The 24519-nt window shown below is 35.5% G+C and overlaps 1 protein-coding gene across 2 annotated transcripts in view; it reads right to left on the reverse strand.

Annotated features, from left to right (window-relative positions):
* The window catches only part of LOC147629803 (MADS-box transcription factor 23-like), a 55853-nt gene that overhangs the window by 22551 nt on the left and 8783 nt on the right, over positions 1-24519 (reverse strand). Inside the window, exon 2 of one of the 2 annotated variants that reach the window (XM_086811322.1) lies at positions 9536-9617. The exons of the other annotated variant lie outside the window; for it this stretch is intronic. Coding sequence (XP_086667448.1) covers positions 9536-9617 — 82 coding nt within the window. The remainder of the gene's footprint in view (positions 1-9535; positions 9618-24519) is intronic. 2 annotated transcript variants of the gene reach the window in all.

A 24519-nucleotide genomic window follows, 5' to 3' on the forward strand; every position in this document is an offset into this window, starting at 1 on the left:
GATAGCATGACCCTTCTCATCACATTAATAATAGCTCCCTTGAAACTTCTTCTTCTTTGACTTCTTCTTCTTGATAACATGTCGTGCCTTTGCCCTTTAGCATTGGCCAAAAATGCAGCATCACTACCATCTCGAGTCTTTAGCTGCGGTATCTCCTCCTCAAGTAGCATAACACTAAATTCTTCAAATGATAACCATGGTACTCTAACCTGAGTATTTAATGATGTAGCCAGGCTGTCATACTTCTGTGGAAGAATTAGGATATACCTTCAGGCCAACTCCTCATTAGTGTGTGTAATCCCTGTAGTAGTCATTTGATCTCGCAGATTTTTGATCCACGAGATAAATGCTTCAGCAACTTCTCTTTCGGTAAACTTTTCAACAGCAAGCTGATTCTCTAGGTTCAAAGTCATGGTTTGATTGCAAGTCTCATACTGATTTCGCAGTATGATCCAAGCCTCTGTAGCCCTGGTAGTATGTTGAATTAGAGTGAGAACAGAATCACTTATGCTGGTGACAATGGCACAAAGTACGATAGCATTTCGCCTTCTCCATGCCCGAAGAAGTGTAGCATCTAGCGGAAGCATGTTTGTAGGGTTGTTGGGATCGGGACTTCCTACTGGTTCTGCATCCATTCCCAATTAGTTTCTAAGAGCTCATAAGAGTCTAGAATGGCATTAATTCTAAATTTCTAAAGAGTATAGTCCATCCCATCAAGCTTGCCTTCCGTGAAGGCAGGTGGACGAATGCGCAAGACTGGTGTAGCACCACCACCACCACCACCACCACCACCATAGGGAGAAGCCATCACTCCTAGGATTTTATGCAAAGAAAGAAAAAACTTAATGCACTATTCCTGCTAAGAGCACCTAAGCTTTGATACCATATAAGAATATGGCACAATTAAAAGAGATAGCAAGACAAAGCCCAATAGACAATGCAATAGATACACGATGGAGAAAATTTAAAATTTTGATTATACTAGTACAAGTGATGGTGCTGTCCACCCGTGCGCTCTCAAGTAGAGCTTAGATGGCAATCTAAACAGACTCTAGATGGAGTATGTACGAGGTGTAGAAGGGAGTGGATACTCACAAGCATCGGATATCTATGGCAACTATATCCATATATAGTACTGTAGCCGATATGGTAGATGCGTATACAACGAGGGCGATTACACTGCATAGACACTGTCACCGCCCGCGTATGAAGAACGCAACCCACCGACCACCGACCACTAATGATGGACCTAGTATCCAAGAGAATATTCCTCATACCGTCACCTCAGGGACTCCCGGACCTGAACCCTTGCCAGGGGAGCTACTAGCCCCCCTGGGACCCCCCAATCGAGACGATATCCTGGACCCTAGCTAACGCTCGTACCCTTAACCATCTCCTAACTATCATCAATGGTCACAATAATGACCCCATCGGCATCTAAGCCAAGGTTCCCGCTAAAAACATGCACCATGGCTACTCCTCATAATGGGTGCCTAACAAATGAGCATTATACATCAAACTGAGATACATGCTGAGAGGCGGGCATTGAGTGTATACTAACATCTTTGTCTTATTTTAAATCTAATGTCTATATCTAAATTACCCGGCTAGGTACTGTAGGCAAAATGGAATAAGTTATAATAAATTGCCCCAATCTAATGTGTCTATATCTATGTAAAGTATCTAGCTAGGTACTATAGGTAAAATAGGATACATTACAACAAACCATCCCAATAAATCCCATTTTGTCCAAAAATAATTTCTCCCAATATCGGTATATACGTGAGTATATACATCAGTATGTGTATCTGTACCAACATCGATATATACGTCAGTACTGTCCAACACATATATAGACACATTTTATTGGTTTTGTATCGACATTTATAACCGACGCACATACTGATATCGCATGTAGTTTAGGTTAAAAAATCTTTCGTCTAAATTCTTAGTATATGCAATGGTATAATGCTAATCTCTTGTAGTGCTATACTTCTAGTTACTCCTCACACTACCAATGGCTTACTAAAACGTTTTTTAAGAAAGTTTTTCTTTTCTTTTCTTGAGTTTCATATTTATTTATTTTTAATCATTACCATAATCAACTTTCATTATGTTCTTAATCATAAAATCATCAATTCCGGTCCTTCTATTGCTATGACTTTTTCTATCCTTTATCTAACGATAGAAACTCCTCCTAACACTAATGCTTCATTAGCACAACGCAATGTCAATAATTGTATATAGATTTCAAAATAAACCTCTCTAGGAAAATGCCGATATAATTTCTCAAAGCTTCAAGTATGGTCGTATATAAGAAGCACATAAAGTCTAAAAAATTAATATACTATAAATTATGACCTCAAACAACCTAATTGTTTCTCTAATATCACGTCTACGTGTTTAAGAAAGTTCATGTGGTGTACCTTAAAGGGATTGAAAATTAAACTAGGATAAACAACAAAAATTCTCAATGCTTCAACCTCAATAAATGTTGTCAACCCTCCCTAAAAAGCTCAAGAAAGTCAAAGGATCTCTCAAGGACAAGGCACGAAAACCAACCCACAAAGACAACACAATCTCTACCTTACATGGCGTATTTACAAACACTATTCAAAATACAAGCATCCCCTCTTCTTCCACACCTTCTCCTTTCACTTTCAACTTCCCATCACTAAGAAAAGGGAGAAGACCACATGGGATCCTATAGTGCACTATTAATGAACATGCTTCACTACCAAAGGTTCATGAAGTACAAAGGACCAACAATGTAGCATGTGAAGAAGATGGCAATAATATTGAGAAAATTGACCTCCCAAATTTGCAACCACCAGTTTAATAACGAGTTTTGAAAAAGAAACCTCATAGAAAGTGGGGTCACTAGCTTGAAAAAGCAAACAACAATTAGAATTATAAAAATCTCACCCAAACTTTCCAAAATGTTTTTCAAAGGACGTGGACACATCCATGAGCAATGCCAAGTATATGTTACACACAATAAGAAACTTAAAGAAGTGAGAAAAATCAACATGAATATTTTGTAATTGAAATCTATTTAATATGGCATACTTTTAGGAAAAATAGCACTGAATCCAATATGTAGAAAATGAGCATAAGAGTGAGTAGAAAGGAAAATGGTGTATCATATGATGTATCTTATTAACTAATACAAATAAATTGTAGATCGAGCATTGATGGCTACCACCATTAGACTCTTTACTTGAATCTTTAATTTTATTAATTGCCTTCCTCATATTAGGCTCTACTATTGAGAGATGTGGTGCCATTTAGCACAAGGACAGAAAGACACAACATCGATATGAAGCATGAAGGAAGAAACAAGAAATCTTTATAAACAAAAGCAAGGATATCTCAGGCAAGCAACAACACTAAATAACAAAGGAGATATAAACCAATACCCTAACCCAATGTTATAAGTCACCAAATGAGTAGGCAAATCTATGTGTCTGTAGGTACGTTTACCTCTTAACAATAGCCAAAGAGCACCTAGAGGAAGTGATGCAAATGTAAACACTTAACCACTTGAGAGTAGCTAATAAAGCACCCAAGGAGAACATGTTCTATTTCAAATTTCAAATGTCAATCCACTGACCACCTACATTAAGAGAGTGAAGTATTCATAAACCTCACATCTAACCACCTTGCAGTAGCCTAAGAAAACGGCACCAAGAGGGAGTGTTTGTTGAGAAATGTGGTGCCATTGAGCACAAGGAAGAGATAGAGAGTGAGTTGAGTAAGCCAAGCAAGAGGAAAGTACAACAAGAAGCCATATGAGCAAAGCTGAATTATCCAACATAAGCTAGCGAAGACAATGTTGAAACCACCCATATAAAAAGGAGTCACTTCAAGGAATGAAATATGAAGCAATCACTTAAGCCTCTATATGAGTATAAGTCTCAATCTTGTAATCTAATTGTTCTTAAGTCTCTTGCTTAATTAGTTTGACAGTTTATCATTATGAGTATGCTTAGACATCATCCACCTTAGATTAGTTTAATCAACAAGGTTCCAGGCATCTTTTCTAGCCTCAAGTTTCATTACAAGGTGAAGACCCTCCAAGGACATCACCTAATTATATTTTTAAAGACATGTTTGATACACCATTCTAGAATCTATATCCTATATTTAAGTAAACAATACCTCATCTTTTAGTTAAAAAAACCTAGATTATCTCCACTTAATCTCTACAAAATGAAATCCTAGGTAATGAAAATTTACATTAATGTGGGATATATTAAGTAATTTAATTAAATTAATTTTTTACAACATCCATATCTCTTTTTTTAACCCTTGTAATACACTTAATGGTGTTTTGAAACAATGAGCTATGAAGCATATATAATTAAAGTGATCTAATATACCTTATGTAATGCTCCACCATGCCTTAAGAGATTAAGTTTAGGCGTGCTTCAAATGATGTATTCATTTAAAACTAGCTAAATGATTTAGAATCTAGTTAGATATTTTGTACCGTTACTATATACCACATAATACCTAGAATGTCAGTATCCTAACATAAGAACCACATAAGAGTAAGAAAAGCTAAACAATTAACTCCATACAATTGTGCCATGCCATTAGAGATTAAGTTTAGGGATGCTTCAAATGATGTATTCATTCAAAGCTAGCTAAATGATTTAGAATCTAGTTAGATGTTTTGTATTGTTTCTGTACACCACATCATACCTAGAATATAAGTATCCTAACATAAGAACCACATAAGAGTTAAAAAAGCGAAACAATTAACTCCTTGGCTATTTCTATACAATTGTAGCAATCCAAATTTTGGAATCTTGTATTGAGGGGATTAAGTTAATTTTTTATTTTCACACATTGCACTAATCTAACTCATTATTATTTAAATGTTACCAATCTTTAAGTTCACACCTTGATATTTTAAGCTTTGTCTTTGACATCTAGAGCATCGAAACAAAATCAATTTTAGTATGACATGTTTAACATGCTTTCGTTACATTTTATCAATGGTCGAGACATCCAAAATATGTTAAACATGATATCATTACATTTTCTCAATGGTCAAGTGCATTCAACAAATGAGTACTTTTGGAAAGATCAAATTGTCTTTAGTATTGCACAATATATTAGTATCAAAATCATTTTTAAAAGAAGTTCATACATTTTAAAATCTCTTGTATACTTTTGTTGATACTGTTCTTTTGTTAAATGATTTGGTAAACATCTATGAAAGTCTTGAGGTGAGTCCCTCCATGCAAGAAAAAAAGAGAGGCCCATCCATGCATGCAAGAACGTTTATTTTTTCACTCGTATATAGAGAATGATAGATATTTTGTAAATTAAAGATTCCATCTAAAGATGAGAAGAAACTCTTTGAGAGTATTACCTTTTTTATTTTTAAGAAATAATAGCGATAGACTAACATTATTGTCAACCATATAGCTTTATATCTTTACTCGTCACTCAACAAGAAACATTTAAAATTTCTTAGGGAGTATTACACTATTGCGAGCAAAATAGGTAATATTTCTTGAAAATGAAAGATATTTATCATCTTTCAAAGATTAATTAAAAAATGGCTAGTTTTTATCATTTGATTCTTATTCTCTCTGGTAGTGTTATTTCGCTCTAAATATAATATGCTTGGCAATTCTCCTTGCGAATTAGATATCACATGATGAATGATTATGATAGTTAGATTTAGATTGTTATGGATATTTGGATATGTTGAAAAAACCTCGAGTGAACTTGACCATTGTATATAAGACAACCAACCAAATGCATTTGCACAAGTGTATCTTTTGTAATGTCCTTGAGGAAAGCAAGTTGTTTTCTGGTCCATTCCATTAATAACTAGTCCAAGATACTTTTCTCAAGATGTAAAACACTTTCCCTTGTGGACCATTGCCTTCTTTCTTTCATTTGCTTGCTCTTCCCTATGAATTCTCAGAACATCCTTGACTACCCATAGCTCATATGGATCACTTACAACCGTTCTTCTAGTTTTTAGCTTTGCACACACAATGCACACATCCATTAAAACTTTTTGTAGCACAATCACGTTGACCAAGGCAGTTCTTTATAATGTGGTAAAATAAGAGTAGTTTGTATACTACTATTCTTTAGTTTTCATAGCATCTCTATAGAATGAGAATACCTCTAACCTTATAAAATTATCAGATACATTAAACGTTCTTGTTGTTGGCATACATTTTGCATGATACTTAAAATAGTAAGAAACCCATGTTAAAGCATTTTGCCTTGTTGGACCTATGAATAGTAAAGGATCCAATGGCTTTGTTCTGCCCTATTTTTTGGTCTTGCACTTCACTCTCTAAAATCTTACATTTCCAAGACTCAAAGAAACCTTAAAAGCTCTCATACAGACCAAATCAGGCCAAGGCTATATTCAAATTTTCCATGCAAATAAGGTAATAATATCCCACTAAGAAGTGCATCTTGCTCTCCTTTACTCATGTCAAAATAGCATGTTTGTAATGCCTTTAACTTCTGCAACCTAAACTTTACTTGACATTGATGCTTGTAACATTCAGTTGAAATTGCATCCCTTAATTATTTATCTGCACACAAGAATGCTTTTCGCTTCAACTCATGGCAGGTCTTATATCAATACATTGGAGATAATTCCAATTGTTCAACGGTATCTAAGGCATCATTTTCATCACTACCATTGTTTATTGCTTGTTGTGGTATGAAGGCTTTACTTTGAAAAGCAAAGGTAGGACTCCTTCTTATGCTCATAGCTTCATATGATATAAAAGATAATCCTGGTGATTACCCATGACTTGGAGTGTCCACTTCTCTATCTCTATTTTGCGTTTTTATAACCCTAGGAGACAAGGAATAGGATGAAATGAGAGACCCTTTGAATGTGATGTGGTATCAAGGGATGATCTCTCACCTACTTCTGTAGGAGGAATGACCAACAGGTTCATGGCTTTCTCCTTAGCTCACAAATGAGAAATGAGAACCTACAACCCATATGGTCATCATATAGAAACTGATTAAATTTAATACATAATTAAGTTGATACTTAATTAAGAAACCCTAAAATTTAAACAATAAATAGCTACTATTTTTGAAACTATGAGACTACCAAGAAGTTAAAAGGCTCATTTGACCAATTGGCATTATGTGAGAGGGAGAAATAACGAAAAAGAGAAAGAGCAATATTTTGACACACAAGAAGAAGCAAAGCAACAAAGAGAGCGATTCACACTTTTAAGTCCAACCATGGCAAGGTACATAAAAGCTTAACCCTTAGAAAGATTCCATAAATTGTTTTCTTTCTTATTAATTAAAACCTTTATTTATGGCAACATAACATATTCTTAATACTTGTTTCAACCTATAAGAAGTTTTAACTTAGATGTTAGAAAACTATTATAAAATATACTTATCATCTATCGATGAATATAATTTTAATAATAACTAGTTTGAAGTAAATCTTAAAAGATAAATAAAGTTTCTAAAGTATTTTTCTTAAAAGAAAGTTCACACAAATAATGGACAAAGTTCTAGTATTTTTCTAATAAGAAAGCAACACATGCTTTTTAAAATTTATTTTTGTACACAAAGATACATTGCATCAACTTTGACATAAAAAGACAACGTTGTGCATTGAGTTGATACGTGTACACAACAGTAAGTTTCTGAAAAAATATTGATTCAATGCATCAACTTTGCATACACAAATAAAGTCTTTGCATCCATTTTTAAAGACTTTGTTTGTGTATGTAAAGTTGATGCAGTGCATCAACTTTTAAAGAAATTATTTCTGTATAAAAAGTTGATGCATTGTATCAACTTGTTTGAGTATAAAAAGTTGATACATTGCATCACCTTTGCCATACAAACTTGATGTTTTGTTTCAAGTTTATGCACAACATCAAGGTATATTGACAAAGTTGATGCAATGTATTCATAATAAAATGCACAATATCAAGATGGCTTAGCAAAGTTGATGAAATGTATCAACTTTAAAAAGATGCATAACATCAAGGTAACTTAGAAAAGTTGATGCAATGCATCAACTTTAAGAAGTTTTGTTTTTATATGCAAAGTTAATGTATTTCATTAACTTTATTAAAAAACAATTGTATATAAAGTTGATGCATTATGTTAATTTCGCCACACAAACTTGATATTTTGTATTGAGTTGATGCACAAATATTAAGTTTATGTAGAAAGGTTGATGCAATATATCAACTTTAAGAGAAAAAAATTATGTATGTATAACAATGATACATTCCGTCAACGTTGCCACACAAACTTGATGTTGTGCATCAAGGTGATGTACAAGATCTGGTTTGTGTGGAAAAGTCAAAGCAATGCATTAATTTTGCATAAATAAACAAAGTTTTTAAAAGTGCATACATTGTATCAACTTTGCCACATAAACTTGATGCTATGCATTGTACTGATACACAACATCAAGCTAGTGTGACAAATTTGATGAAATGCATCCTTTTTTAAAACTTTGTTTGTTTATGCAAAGTTGATGCATTCCATCAGCAACAAAGTTGATGTCTTGTATTATCAACTTTGCCACACAAACTTCATGTTATGCATCGAGTTGATGCACAACATAAAAAGTTGATGTAAAAGAAAAATTATGCAAAGTTAATGAAATGCATGAACCATTGCATCAACTTTTGCACACAAACTTGATATTGTGCAACATCGAGTTTATGCACAACATCAAGTTTGTGTAGCAAAGTTGATGCAATGTATGAACTCTTACTTTTTTATTTCATGCATATAAGATAGTTTTTTATTAAGGTGACACACTATCAGTTAGGCTACATTCATATGCAGTGAGTTATTTCTTTACTTAACCTTAAAAGAGCTATATGTGGAGGCACTGCCACCTCGCACAGTTGAACCAACAATAGATAGGCACCTGATAAGGTCCATTGGTTGGGGGTGAAGGTGAGAGATAACCCTCGTCAGTTACCTATTTTACCCACAATAGTGTTTTCTTTGCTATTGCACAATATATTAGTATCAAAATCATTTTTAAAATAAGTTCATACATTTTAAAAAATCTTTTATACTTTTATTGATACTGATCTTTTGTTAAACATTTTAGTAAACTTCGATGCAAATCTTGAGATGAGTCCCTCCATGCAAAAACAAACAAGAAGTCCAATCATGCAAGCAAGAACATTTATTTTTTCATTTGTATATGGAGAAATTAATAGAGATTTTGTAAATGAAAGATTCCATCTAAAGGTGAGAAGAAATTATTAGGAAGTATTACCTTTTTTATTTCTAAGAAATAATAGAGATATAGATTAAAATTATTGTAAGCCATATAGATTTACTAGTTACTAAAAAAGTATCAATTTCTTAGCCCTCATTAGTACATTATGTCTTTCTATCTATAAGGATAAGTCCTAGTTATTTTTAATTCTAGGTAAAATCCCTAGTATTTAAATTGTATAAATTTTTGTAATATAACCATGTAGAAAAACAAAATTATATAAAAAATTCAATAAAAATGTTTCAATATTACCTCCACATCTCGTACTACATTAACACCACCACTTTGTGTTGATCTTGAATACTCGTTATATCTTTCAAGTATCTTTGTCATGCTATCAAAACCAATCAAAAAGAAATAAACTATAAATCTCTCTATTAAATTAGGACTGAATTGCAATTTATGACAAACATATGTATAAAGATTCTCCATCAATTATTACTTTGATTATTTAAGTAATATTTTCTTAACACGAGTCTTATAATACTCAAAAGTAATTTAAGACTACTTTTGTAAATCTTAAAGAGATTCAAAGATAAGTCAACTTAAAATTCTATGAATCTAATTGACAATGTTTAATAAGCATCTAACTACCATGGTAAATTTTCAAACAAAGAATCATAATTATCAATTTTTAACATTAGTCTTATAATTGAGCCAAAAAGACTTGTCTGATTTATAAATTTGAGAGAAAAAAAGACGCATCAATTAGAATTCCATGAAATTGCTTGAGAATGTTTGATTCACATGCATCTACTAATGGTAGAAGATCTGAAACAAGCTCATGCATCTAGTAAATTTATAATTATAAAATATAAAAAATGACATAAAAATGATATAATAGAAGGTACATGCCAATCCACTGAATGTATATATATAAGAGTTTTTATATACCTAGATTAATCCAAGAACATGCCCAAATTCACCTTTTAGGAACGTGCATGTTATATACTCATGGTAGTCAACCCACAAGACTATATAAATATCAACTCCATTATGCATAGTATGGACTAGATACTACGACATCCCCACTAACATCATTAGTGTCCAATAATGGGTATAGAACTCTGTATCAAGATATGCTCACACACGCACTCCACACACACACACACACACACACACACACACACACACGAGCATATATTCACACAAATCTCTTCGTATTGAGTTTCTATCAAACCTCTGGAGATGCAAGGCAGACTTAGCCATAATGAAGCCTAGTACTAAGGGAAGTAGCAAATAGAAAGAATTAGTACAACAAATAAGTAGTTGATAGGAAAAATGCACCGCTAATGATAGAAAGAATAAGCACAATATCAACTGGCCGCAACTCGGACGAAAACTTCACAATGTGAAATCTGCAAGGCAGACTCTGCCATAATGAAGCCTAGTACTAAGGGAAGTAGCAAATAGAAAGAATTAGTACAACAAATAAGTAGTTGATAGGAAAAATGCACCGCTAATTTGATAGAAAGAATAAGCACAATATCAACTGGCCGCAACTCGGACGAAAACTTCACAATGTGAAATCTGCATGTCCGCTAATACAGAAGAATTATATACCTAGATGAATCCAAGAACATGCCCAAATTCACCTTTTAGAAACGTGCATGTTATATACTCATGGTAGTCAACCCACAAGACTATATAATTATCAAGTCCATTATGCATAGTATGGACTAATACTACGATATCCCCACTAACGTCATCAGTGCCCAATAGTGGATGTAGAACTCTATATCAAGATAAGCTCTCACATGCACTCCACACGCACATACACACACACACACACACACACAATGCATAAATTTATATACATTTTTTTCTAATGCATTAATATTATGCTTTAAAACTTATTTAAGGTATTGTAAAAGTATAATTGTTTTTAAAAAGCACCTACATGATAATCATAAAAGACTATGCTCTTAAGATGTATTTGGGACTATTTCCCTCGTATAAATATTTAAAGATATTTGAATTATTTATTGAAATTCCTAAAAGCCTCTATATATATATATATATAGAGAGAGAGAGAGAGAGAGAGAGAGAACTATATATATATAATATCTAGAAGATAAATGACAAGGACCTTAAAAAAGTATAGTGTGCTTAAAATGAATTTAGAATAATTTCAAAGTAACATTTAGAACTTAGAGATTTTTTCTAAAAAGTGCCTAAATAATGACTAACTTTTTGACACTTTTTTCTTTCAACTCACTCCTTGTATTGAGTCTATCCCTAATAAGAGTAGCTTGAAAAAAATATATTTACAAAAAATGATCTAAAATCCATAAAAGTAGATTTTTTTCTAGAAGACTAATGGAACATTTTTTAGTAAAGGTAACAGGAAACTATACAAACAAGCTAGAAATATTTCTTAAAATCAATGACTACATCTTCGAGGATTTTTCATTACATCTTCGAGAAACCCAAGACAATGATATGGATATAGATACCACTAATATGTTTGTATATAGATATATAGATATTTGTAATAGATACATTTTTAAGCATCTTTGTGTGTGTGAGAGTGATGTGTGTGTGTGTGTGTGTGAGAGAGAGAGAGAGAGAGAGAGAGAGTAACATATAGGCTAGCCTTGGATTAGCCTAATTAGCTTGGATTAAGAAAATATTGAGAGATTAGTACTAAGGACAATGGAAAGTAAAGTGTAATAATAGTCCAATTTAAGACTTCCAAAGGTTCAAAAGGTCCAATAGTCCTATAGCATATGCCTTTTATAGTCCCAAGACCCATGTTCCCTAATCCCACATGTAAATGACCCAAAGCCCATGTGCATAGGCCCATCCCATGTGCATGTGCATCCTAAAAATACTTTGTTACAAACCATCCCCTCCTAACATGATTTCATCCTCGAAATCTAATTGTAGTCATGCATGAAAATACACATACAAGAGACTATATACAAAAGCCAAAAATCAAACATATAGTCCATATACATCCAAGTGTAGAAATGAAGATCTTGGTGACATAGACAATGTACAATCCTAGATTGAATGGAAAGCCAAAGAGTTGCACGATTAAGGACTTAGATCTCGTGCCACCCGGGTTGAAAGGGTAGGTCGTATCTACCGACGGAACGAGTATACGGCCACCTGGGTCAAACGTGAAGTATTGATACCACCCCACTATCAAAAGGTGATCTCCGACGATGCCCGAATAGAATGGATAGATCATTGGACTCCTGCCGCCGATGATGAGGCTAGACAAGCCCCCACCTGAATCGAAAGGAAATCCAAGGCACTCTAAATCCAAGACAGTGGTCTTGTGACAATCTGGTGCGAATGGAGAGGCTAAGGAACCACTGTCGATGATGAAGCTAGTTGTGTACCCTCCATGATCAAACGGCCAGATAAGGTACACATCAAGAATCCTAAATATCAATATCGTGATAGTACTAGGGTTGAAGGAAAAGCTTGTAAGCCCGTACACAGAACCACATTATGAATCCAAACCAAAGATATCCACCAAGTGGAATCAACACTCCCAGCATGAATGTGGAATGGTCTCAGTGCAGCAAAACCACCATCTATACCACGATTGAGATGTGCTATAGGTGCATCAAAATGATGTGCCATATAGTCGGTAACCATTTACCCAAAGTGTCAGACTGCACCCATAGAAAAATGTCTCGGCCTCAAAAAACATAGGCTCGTGTCTACACCTGTGGGAGTCAAGAGACCATAGCTCTAAGTCCATGTCGTGCAGGCTCAAGTGTGAACCAATATCATCACCCACTAAAGCGCCACTCAAACAATTGAAGGCAAAATCCATTAGGCCAATTTGAGTAGAAGAATAATCCAAGTGCATCAGAATGATGTGCCACATAGTCCGTAGCCATGTGCCTAAAGTGACATAGAATGCACCGAAAGGAAAATGTCTCGATCCCAGAGAATGTAGACTTGTGTTGACACCGTGGGAGCTAAAAGAACATAGCACAAAGTCGGCGTCATGCAAGATCAAGTGTGAACCAATGCCATATCCCGCTAAAGCACCACTCAAACAATCGAAGGCACAATCCACTACGTCAATGTGAGTAGAAGTACGATCCAAACCATGCACTACATCCTCAAACTATGCAAGATCCTCTATGTATGTGTGATCCATCAGAGCAAAAGCATGATCGCTCGACAGGATCACTGTAGACCTCATCTCATCATCACTGGAGATGGATAGAGTGTCTACACATGAGAGGTAAGTAGAGTCACCAGCCCCAGAATCTCCAAAATCACTAAGGTCACCCCTATCGGAATGATCTATACCAATGAATGATACCCCTATATGACCTAGATCCCAAGACAGATCTATCTCTAATAACAATGGATCTAAGTAGATATCTATATCAAATGAAAAGCTCTCTAGGTCCAAATGCATAATCCTCTCTCCTACAAGGTCTCACCTCAACAAAATCATCGCTATGCTAATGTGCAATGCCTCACTGACCAAATATATGCACTAATTGAAGTGAATGCTGCCAAGTATGCTATGAGAGCTAGAAGTAGAAATAGAATCATAGATATCCTCATGAATAGAAGATCTAAAAGAGTATCTTGACTCATCTAGCACTAGAAACTCAGATCTATACTCCTCATACACTATCGTATGCTCATCAACATGTGAAGCTAATGGATGCATCACTAATCAAAAGCTGATCCCCATGATAGTCTAATGCATCACTATCTCCTAATGCATCACTATGATCCGCTGGAAGGTAGGTAGACATAGGCATATCATCAATCATAACGCTCGAAATGCTCAATACCATCCCTTCCATCAAGATAATGACCACATGATCTAACTCACACACACCACTGTCACTATCACTATCACATACATCATCATGTACATGTGTCAATGACATCATGTGCATGTGATGCAAAATGTTGAGATCTAATTGCCTAAAAATAACTGAGTCTCAGATTGAGGCAATAAAGTTGTTTTTTTTTTGTTATATATATATATATATATATATATATATATATATATAATCTCCATATATATATATATATATATATAGTGCATTGTGTGCTGCCCAAACTACTGCTAATGCTTCCCAGTGTGTTTCCCATGCTGTTGCTACTGCCCTCTAGCACGTTTTAGTGTTGTCCATGCTTATCTATTGTGTTGATATTAGACTGTCGATCTTGAAGAGTCACTGATGTGCGCCTGCCATGAAATAAAATCTTGCCACACTAGTTGCTCTTGCCGCGTTGACCTGAGACAGAGATGCAAAAACAATGATGCGTTGACCTAAGACAGAGATGTGAAAATGATGTGCTAATGAACTCGAGCGTTGCTAGATATTATGACTCTGTGCTGATAAAAGAAAAGAAAAAAATTCGACTCTCAAATCGTGTGCCAATAGAGCTTTGATTCGAGCAACCACTTCCTCAAAAGGAAGTAAAATTACAAACTGCTAGTTAATCAAAATGTTCTATGCCAAAGCGTTTCTTGAGCTTGAAGCAATGTGTGTGTAATAAGAGTGTACTATTGAACTCCTCTATTCCTTGATTAATGCATGAATTTTTTGCATCTATAAGAAAGCTATGCACTCACAAACTGGTCAATGAGCATTATGTTTATAGCCTGCTGTTTTGTCTCTGTGCTTGCTGAGCTCTCTCAAATATCGTTGAATCTTTGAGTTCTTCCCGACCTGAGTTGCAATAGCCAACAACTTATGATGATGATACTTGTGAAACGAATGGTGTGGTAGGGATGAACGTAACACGATAGCTCTTCTCCATTTTGTTCTTCTTCAGTTTAATGCACACGCATTGTGCATTTTTTCTTACTGAGTCCCACAAGTCTATGATGCTTTATCCTTTTGCATTCTAATGGTGCTACAAACCACTATCTAAGGACTACTATAGCTCAATGAAGAGATTGTGTGAGCTTGTTGATGTTGTCAAGAGCTGCTTAGTTTTTTGTAATAATGTTGTTCTTTGCTACTATTATCAAGATCCTTTTATTTCTTCTTAGGTGATAGCAATAAAACCAAGAATGGCTATGCCAACAAACACTAGAGCAGTATTCCTACTGAGCTTGTAGCTTGTAACCAAGGACAATGATGCTTGTGAAAGAGTCTTGAATATCATGTATGTATGGGTTTTACACCACCTTTTTGTGAATGTTCAAGTCTTTTTTCTTGCATCAAGCCTTGAATGCATTGAAATTCTTAATTTAACGTGCATTGAACACCAATTTTTGTATACATACATGGAAACTCTCTTGCAGGCATTATATTACCTTACATTTGACACAAAACTTTACCAAATTCACCAAGATTAATTACTTTTCATAAGATAGGTACTAACCTTATAATGTTTGCTCAATTCTTGGCAAAGAAATTATTCAAGTTGCTCTTAAGCATCAAATTTTTATGGATTTTTCATAAACCTCACAAGACTAATGTTGGATTGAACACCAACGAATGTCGATGTTTGTTATTAAGAAAATATTATCAACGTTTCCAGCATTGTGAAACTAATGTTAGAGACAAAATTAATGATTAAAATGCTCACAAAAATAGTCACTAATACATGCTAGTGAGTAATTGGGTCATCAAACATGCTATAAAATTGTGAAATCAATGTTATAGACAAATTAATGATTAAAATGCTCAAAAAATAGTCACTAATACATACTAGTGAGTAATTGGGTCATCAAACATGCTATAAAATAATCTATTTCTAATCTTCTATGTTGCTTTACTAAACTCATCAAAGCCTAATTCAGACCACATAATAGGTTCCACAGATAGACTTTTGATATCCATTGTTGCTATTTATCTTTCTCTCCACCACTCCACATGTTTTGTTCTCCTTTTGATTTACACTGACTCGTATCTTGCTTGTTGAGCATGCCCTATGGAAGCTCTTAATTCTCCTTTCTTCCATTTTCCTATTTTGCCTCTTTTGTCTCTTACCTTAGGTATTCTCAATGGTCAAGAGTATGCTCCTAACACAATGATGACCAAAAGTTTCCTCAATGGTCAAGAGGATGCCCGAAACAATGATCACTAGTAGTATATAACCCAAAATCATCATGTATATGTTATCTTTTAGAAATTAGAATCAAGGTAATGTAAATATTTTATCCATTCTCTTATGTCAATGTCATCATTTCATAATATTAGTTTTGCTTTAATATATGAAAAATGTAAAACTTTAGTGGTTTGGGTTTTCATGAATATACATTTCTCTATCCCTTTTAACCTCATAATAAAATTTCTTTTCTTCAAAGTTGTTGTAAACTAAACTTTCTTTGTTTTTCTCCACCAAGCTTTTTTGAGCTATAACTGTTTTATCGAATTCTGAAGCTCTAAATTCTCTCCTTGAAATTAGTGAACGTGGCTATGGTACCATTGGCATAATCTAAGGTAAAGAGATACTAATTACCCACATACATATCTATAACCAAAGCATGGAAAAAAAATCACAAGACAAAGAGCATCGGGTGCAATCTTATCCCCTAATGTAAGAGACTCCCGAGTCTTCCCAAGGAGCCAATAATAGCTTTCTTTGTCAAAATTAAGCTTCACTTTTATATAAATAACCATATGTCCAAGCGTATAAGATTTTCAATAAAGTAAACGACTAAAAGAATATAAGATTATGTACCAATATCCCAACCATATACTACAAAATAATGAATGCCATGGCCACAAAAGGTAGTCCCAAAATAGTGAGAGAAAGCAGTGAGAGCGATACAAATAGTGATAACGATAGCATCAATTGTGACATGGAAATTTTGTTGCTATATATACGGCTATCAGCTCAACTATGCCATGTAAATAGCCATATATATAGCCATACAAATAGCCATGTAGATAGTCGTGTTAATTGGAAAAAAATTTGAATTCTCCCGTAAGGACCACGACTGATCGCAATACCTTCCATTGCATGATCTATCTACCTTGCTCTTTTGAATTTCTTAGTTTTGTTTAACAAATTTTCTAATGACAACTTATTAGTTGGTAATCAAAATACTCTCATATTGAAAACGATACAATGTACAAGCCTCAATCAAGTTATGGATACATAGCCCCACCTATCATCAAAGTTGAGATACTCAAGAGTTACATTTATATGTTTGTAGAGATCACGAAACAAACCTTTAAATCATGTCAAGGTTTCACCTCAAATCTTTTCATTTTAACAATAACAAAAAGCAATAAAAAAATATTATAGTGTAGTCAACTTACATTTTAACGTTATGGAGCATTCAATCTTCAAAGCTAGATCCATATCTATGTTTGATCTTAAATGTGGGATTTTTTAAATTTGAATTCAATCTTAAAAAAATTCTATCCATTTTACATTGTTATAACCACTAATCTTGTTAGTTTTTAATACACCTTTGTAAAATTTCAACTTCTCATTCCATTTCCTTGAATGCATATTTTAGATCCACTTTATATAATATTGTATCATTATTAGCCATGTTAAAGTCCCTTGCTAAAATCTTTGGCCTTTATGTATCTTTAATTTGAACCAATCCCAAATGTGGCATCTTATAACTAGCACCATTAAATATATACATGTTGATAGGTAATTTGTCGATGTCCAATCTGACACTTACGGGGTGTTTCGAACCACCTAGCTAGCTCTTCAGATGAGCAGCGACTAATGTAATTATACCCAATACGACAAGCCAACATTGGTGCATTGAGCTATCGGTCTAAGATTAGGAGGTTAGTCATAACTACAAGCTGGCTAGTTTCCGTGTCCTCCATGATTCCGGATAGACGTTAGCGTCAAACAGGTTTGTAATTAATATAGACTAGACAAGGACTAGACAAAACAGTGCAATGCAAAATAGAGATAAGATGGAGATCAACCCGTAAGACATTCTTTACCATTATCTTGGACTCTCAATTGTACACTTAATGACAACCGCTCAGCTCATGCACTCTTGAGCTCTACTAGATATTCTGTATTCTATCCTCTAATCCACACATACTGGAATAATCTCCCTTGGCTGCCTACATACATCCGGGTACTACTTGTTTGCAAGAAACCGTTACAAGGTTGTTCCAAAGCAAGAAAGCTAAAACCATAATAGTTTGGAGAACACTTGACCGCAAACACCTGCTGATCACGATGAATGCTACATCTGAAACAAGCACACAGTTGTTGCTCTGAAAATTTCCTAGATCTAGATTTCTTCTGACTTTGAACCATGTCATCAAGACTTCTATGGCATGTAGATTTGAGCTTTTTGGCTTCCCTCATGCATTCTCTTTGGCACTTTTCTCCTTATTTTTTAGCTCTTGGTTACGGCTTCCCTTTAAACAAACTATCCAAATATTGCCCAATGTTTGTCTTTGTATTGAACCTGGTGATCTTTCCAATCTGTTCCTTTAGGTTGTGATACAAAACTTCAACTCAGGCCACTCTCATGCTAGCTTTAGTACCCTTCACCATTCGTGGCGCACACCTTCCCTTAGTACGGCCATAACTTCGCAAAAGTACCATGATTTTCAACCATTGTCGTGGGACACACCTTCTTAGTACGGCCATATTTACTCGATATCTCCACGATTCTTCCTACTCCTTTTTAAATTCTATCTATGAGTACCTACTGCATGAGCCACAAGGTCATTAATGGCCAAGTTGTGGTGAGGTGAAAGCAATGTGACTTTTCCTTTCCATCCATGCATACGTTTTCAAGGTGACATCGATTTTCCTGCCAGCTCCATGTTGTTGCCAATTGGCTCTTCATTCTCTATGCACACTAAGATCATATTTACATAGACAATTCTTATTTTTAGACTTTACTCTTTTCAATTTTTATTCTCTCTAGAATCTTGTCCTACCTCCGATTCTTGACCCTAACTGGACTCAAATTCTACTTTTTAGATGCTCTCCATATCTAGACACGCTTTTCCTATTGGATTCCCTTTGTAAGCTTCCCCCCTTCCAAAATAGGGAAAACACTTAAAATAGTCTACTAAGTCTTAGCTTGGAAAAAATTTCCTACTCGTCGACACCTTGAACATGTAAAGATTCAAAGATACGATTTATAGGTAAGACCTAGTCATATTCCACAGGGGGAGCGTGGTCTTCTAAAAGTCAAATTACCCATATGATAATTGATCATAATTTGAACAACTACTAATCTTGATTCTTAGAGAACGCTTTTTTTCTCTTCCATGCAAAGCACAGCCGCTGGCCTAGTCTCCTAGAATAGAGTTCCTTGAGAACCTATTTATCTAGTGTAGGGCTTTCTCTTAATCTGTTGGAAAGCTACCCGACTAATCGGGTCCACCCGTCCGTAGGATGGTGCCGTCGGGACATTCTATCCTCCCACTTTCCACCCTACTCACGCGTCAAATTGTTTTCTAGTTAATCATACCACACTGTTTGACATAAATAAACATGTTCTTGATTAACGCCCTTTTCACAAGATTTATTCAAACAGCCTTTTTTCATAGTATAATAATGCCAAAGACAAGATTTATAAAAAAAGTTTATACATAGATCAATTCCATACAAGCCAATCCGGCTCTCTTATTCTTTTCCTTTATACTACTGATAATCTAGACTTCGACCTTCCAGCCTCTACATGTTGGACAAAACCCTACGAGACCATATACCTCATCGTCGGCCACCACTGGCGAGAACTCAAGCCGACCTGTCGCCCTCTCAGGCTCCGTCGCTTGATCCTCCCACCCCTCAAAGGGATGTCTACGCACTAGGGTGGACTAATTCACCGCACTAGCCTGGGCTCTGAGAACTAGGCAGCATCACAATCACTCGCCTCAATTGGAAAACCTCATTCTCCCAAAGGTATGAAGGATACCATGGACCAACTCCAGGCCTTACTAACGTCTCCGCCGTCCGGCTACACAAGCACGAGAACGGGACAGCGTCAAGGCAAGGAGAGTTGTACCTGTACCTTAATTTAACCAAGATAACAATCCATTTACTCGACTAAACCATAGGACTAGAATCCAAGTTACCTTATTAAGAAAACAATCCTTTTCACAAAGATTTTAGCATTTCAACTTGAGATTGCGATAAGACATTCTTTATTAAGGCATATGCTGTTGTTTAAAAGAATACAAACTTTAACTAGTAAATCAATCAAATAGATTACTATTAGCAATTAATAAAGAAGCCAGGGCCATACCTCAACCCCTAAGAATGATATATAATTGAAAAACAAAAAAATATATATATATACCTTATAGAAATTTATCATTTATCGTTGTCTTTGCTTATTAATAAGAGTTTCAGAACTTGATATATGAGAATAGAGTCTTCTAATACCTTCTCTTACGATTGAAATCATCCTATCATCCCTATGATTTCTCTCCTCTTACTCGTACTCTAACTTTTCTCTCTTTCGAAGGTCTATGGCAAAATAGCCTTCTCTTGCAGGGCTATGGCATACTATTCTTTCTTTAAAAGAAAAGATATGGAGTTTTGGTCTCTTTCTCTAAAAGACCATAGCAATTTAACCTTATCTTCTAAGATATTAGATAAGAATGAAGAGATATATACATCTCAAGCTCTAGGATTACCTTGAGACTACTTCTTACCTTCTTACAGTTTTTCCTGTGTAGAGATCCTGACAGAATCAGCAAATTGTTTCAGCTATAAACTCAAAATATGGTCATATAACTAATAAAAAGACCCGGAAGGCATCTAGTCGACAAGCCTACGTAGATAGAATAGACAAAAACATCTATATATAGCCGCAAACGTGCCATCTTTAGAAACGCGTTGCTTTTCCATATTTTTAGTGTGCATGGACTCTAATATGTAAAAGTACTTTAAATATGACCTCCTATCATCTACATTCGAATTTCTATTTTTGGAGATACTTATCTATTAATAGAACTATTCTTGTCTTCTTATTTCTTTTAGGATTTTTTTTGGAGCTAATATTCCTAATGTTTCTAGCCTTATTGTCTCACTCTTCTCTAAGTGCACTCTCTTTCCTTATTGAAATATATATTAAAAGAGACATACATGGTTTAAGGGAAAGACCTTACACTCTTCCTATTCTAGGATCCTTCGATGATAGACTTCAACCTATATCTGTTCACCAATTTCTTTAGCATTTTACCATCTAGAATTGCTAGTTCAAAGGTTTTCGTTTTCATTTTTCTAAAATTTCTGAATAGACCTCTCCATTTCATCTTTAGCTTTTCTGGGTGAGGTCCCATTCTTGACAAGAATAGCAAGACTACGTCTCTTTCGAAGATCTTGAACTGTGTTTTTCTGCACCTCGAGCTTTCTTCTCTTTTGCATGATCTTGGCCTTCCATGCACTATGCATTCTCCTTTCATCCAGTTGAAGGAGTTGCTTAATTACGTGCACTTCTAACTCTTCTGGAGAGTCTTTGTCACACAGCTATCCTGAGACTTTCTGTGAGAAACTCCATGGGAACTACTGCTTCCAATCTGCACACGATGCTAAACGACGTAAGTCTTGTTGCATTCTTGTAAGTTATTCTGAATGCCCATAATGTTGAATACAACTTCATATCCTAATCGGTCTTGTTTTCATTTACCATCTTCAGTCAGCTTCTTAATCACTTCATTGAGAAAGTAGCTCCCTTGATCACTGGCTATCTCTATCGAGCATTCAAATCTTGCATGATAGTTTCGTACATAAACTTTGCTATTGATGATGTCTTACAATCTTTCAAAGCCTTAACTTCTACCCATTTTGTGCAACAATCTATAGCTACAAGTATGTATCTGTTCTATCGTCTCGAAGCTGTAGACTTAAATGGACCTACAAAGTCTAAATCCCATTTTTGAAATAGCTCAAGTGACAGTATCAAGATGTAAAGCATTATGTCTTCATCATTTAACTGACCTAGCCTCTGACACATATCGCACTCCTTTGCAAACTTGTATGCATCTTTCAATGCCATCGACCACCACAATCCTGCCTGTAATACTTTTCATCACGTGACCTCTTCACAAAAGTGCCTTCATCTTTTCCTTGATGTGCTTCTACCAACACAACCTGTTATTCATGCTTAGGGACACCTTAGGATCTGCTCAATGCCCATCTTGTAAAGTTGACCTGCCACCACCATAAATGACTTGCTCTTGAGTTAGATTTTTTCTTTGATCTCTAGACATGTACTCTGGAAAGGACAAATCAAAGAGAAACTGCTGCATTGCATTATACCAATTGGATCTCTCTCCATCTATGATGGAGATGAACATCTAGAAATTTATCTTCCATCCCATTTCAAGTTTCTCCTAAGTCTAGTCTGCATAAGAAATATGTCTCACTGCATGCTTATTTCTTGGAGTGTGCTTGATAGTGAACTCAATCTCTTGTAACAGCAGTATCCATCTGACTTATTTTCCTACCAAGTCTGGTTTATTTACCAAGTACAAGAGTGCTTTTGTCAAAACTACAAAGGATCTCCTCGTGAAACGCTCTTGGTATAAGACTCGAAAACTACAAACAAATAAATAAACAAGAAGGGGATGCAGGCCTGACTCACCTCCCAACCATGACAGCCCTCGGCAAGCCCATAGTCTTGGCTGTCCCTACACATAGTCACGAGCTGAGATAACTAGGTTGACGTACCAACCAATCTGTACCTCGCGATGTCCCATACCCTTGCGAAGCTACCCTTGTGGGCCTCGAGATTGCTGTCAACCTCGACTGCATAAAGCAGGTGCACGTTTGCACTAGATCCAGGCTCCAAACCATAGAGCTCTCACAAAACATGCAAGACTCTATATGACTAATGACTAACCTTGGCCACCCTTTTATAGGCTCTTGGCTGGTCATCGGGCATCCACACTTGGACGCCTACCCATCCATACTTGGGTATCCACCCGTTAGTCTATCCCTAACTCAGCTCGCCAATCAACCTGCCTAGTTCCAAGCTTTTCCAAATCTCGAAGCTAGTCTTATGTGCGTGTAGCACACGGTAGATACACACTGTGCACATGACATACTCCCCTTCCTCTAAGAGCTCACTCCTAAGCTCACTAAGAAGCCAGGATAATCTCTCTGAAGAGTAGTCAATGTCTCCCATGTAGCGTCGTCCTCAACAAGATCCTTCCACTTGATCTTGTATTCCGTGATAAGCGTATTACTACGCAATCTTCTTTCACAAAATCCAAGAATCTTTTCTAGTTCGTGTAAAACAAATGTCATATCCTCGACATCTATGATTTCTTGAGTAACTAACTGGTCTGTTCCACCCAGTACTTTCTTAAGTCTACTGACATGAAATACAAGATGAACTTTCACATGAGAAGGCAAATCCAATTCATATGCAACTGAACCAATCCTTCATGTAATACGAAATGGTGCACAGTATCTAGGGAATAATTTCAAAGATCGACCTGTCCGAAAAGTCTAGAAATCTTTCGAAACTCGCAAATACACCATCCTTCCTTCAGAGAACTCTCTGGGTGAACGATGTCTATTAGAATAAAATCTGTCTCGATCTTCAGCAATTCTAATAGATTCCTTCACAACTTGCAACGTTTCTTGTATATCTTGCAAAAAATTACGTGCATCATGCTGAAGTCCTGAGAATCCTACTGTAACAGGTGATCTAGGTTGAAAACCATACATAAGCATGAAAGGACTAAAACCTGTACGCGTATGCTTAGTACTGTTGTTATAAGCAAATTATAACATAGGAAGATAATCCTCCCATGAACTCTATCTTTGGATACATATGCCCGAAGCATATCCTCTAAAATCTGATTCACTCTTTCAGTCTGACCATCAAATTGAGGATGATCTGAGGAACTCAAATTCAAAGTCATTTCCAACTTCTCAAAAACAAGTTTTTAAAAATCACTCGTAAACTTAGAGTCCCTATCAGTGTGACTATGTCATGTGGTAACCCGTACAGTCTAAATAATTGCTCGATAAACTACCGTGCCAATTGCATAGCTATAATAATCTTCTGGGTCAGTAAAAATCTAGCCATTTTTGTCAAGCGATCTACCACAACCCAAATAGAATCGTGGCCTTGATACGTTCTTAGCAATTCGATAATAAAGTCCATGGAAATACTTTTCCATTTATTACCTCGGCGGATTTACAAAGGATGTAACAACCCAACCTGTCTAAAGCATTCATCTTTATTTGCTTGACAAATTTGACACTTGAGAATATAATCTTATACATATCCTTTCATCTTTGGCCAATAAAAAGTGTGTTTCACTAACGATAGCGTCTTGTGTACCCCAGAGTGTTTAGCAGAAGGGGCG

This window comes from Cibotium barometz, chromosome 17, assembly GCF_041138505.1.
Source record: "Cibotium barometz isolate CiBa-2024 chromosome 17, ASM4113850v1, whole genome shotgun sequence".
Lineage (NCBI taxonomy): Eukaryota > Viridiplantae > Streptophyta > Polypodiopsida > Cyatheales > Cibotiaceae > Cibotium > Cibotium barometz.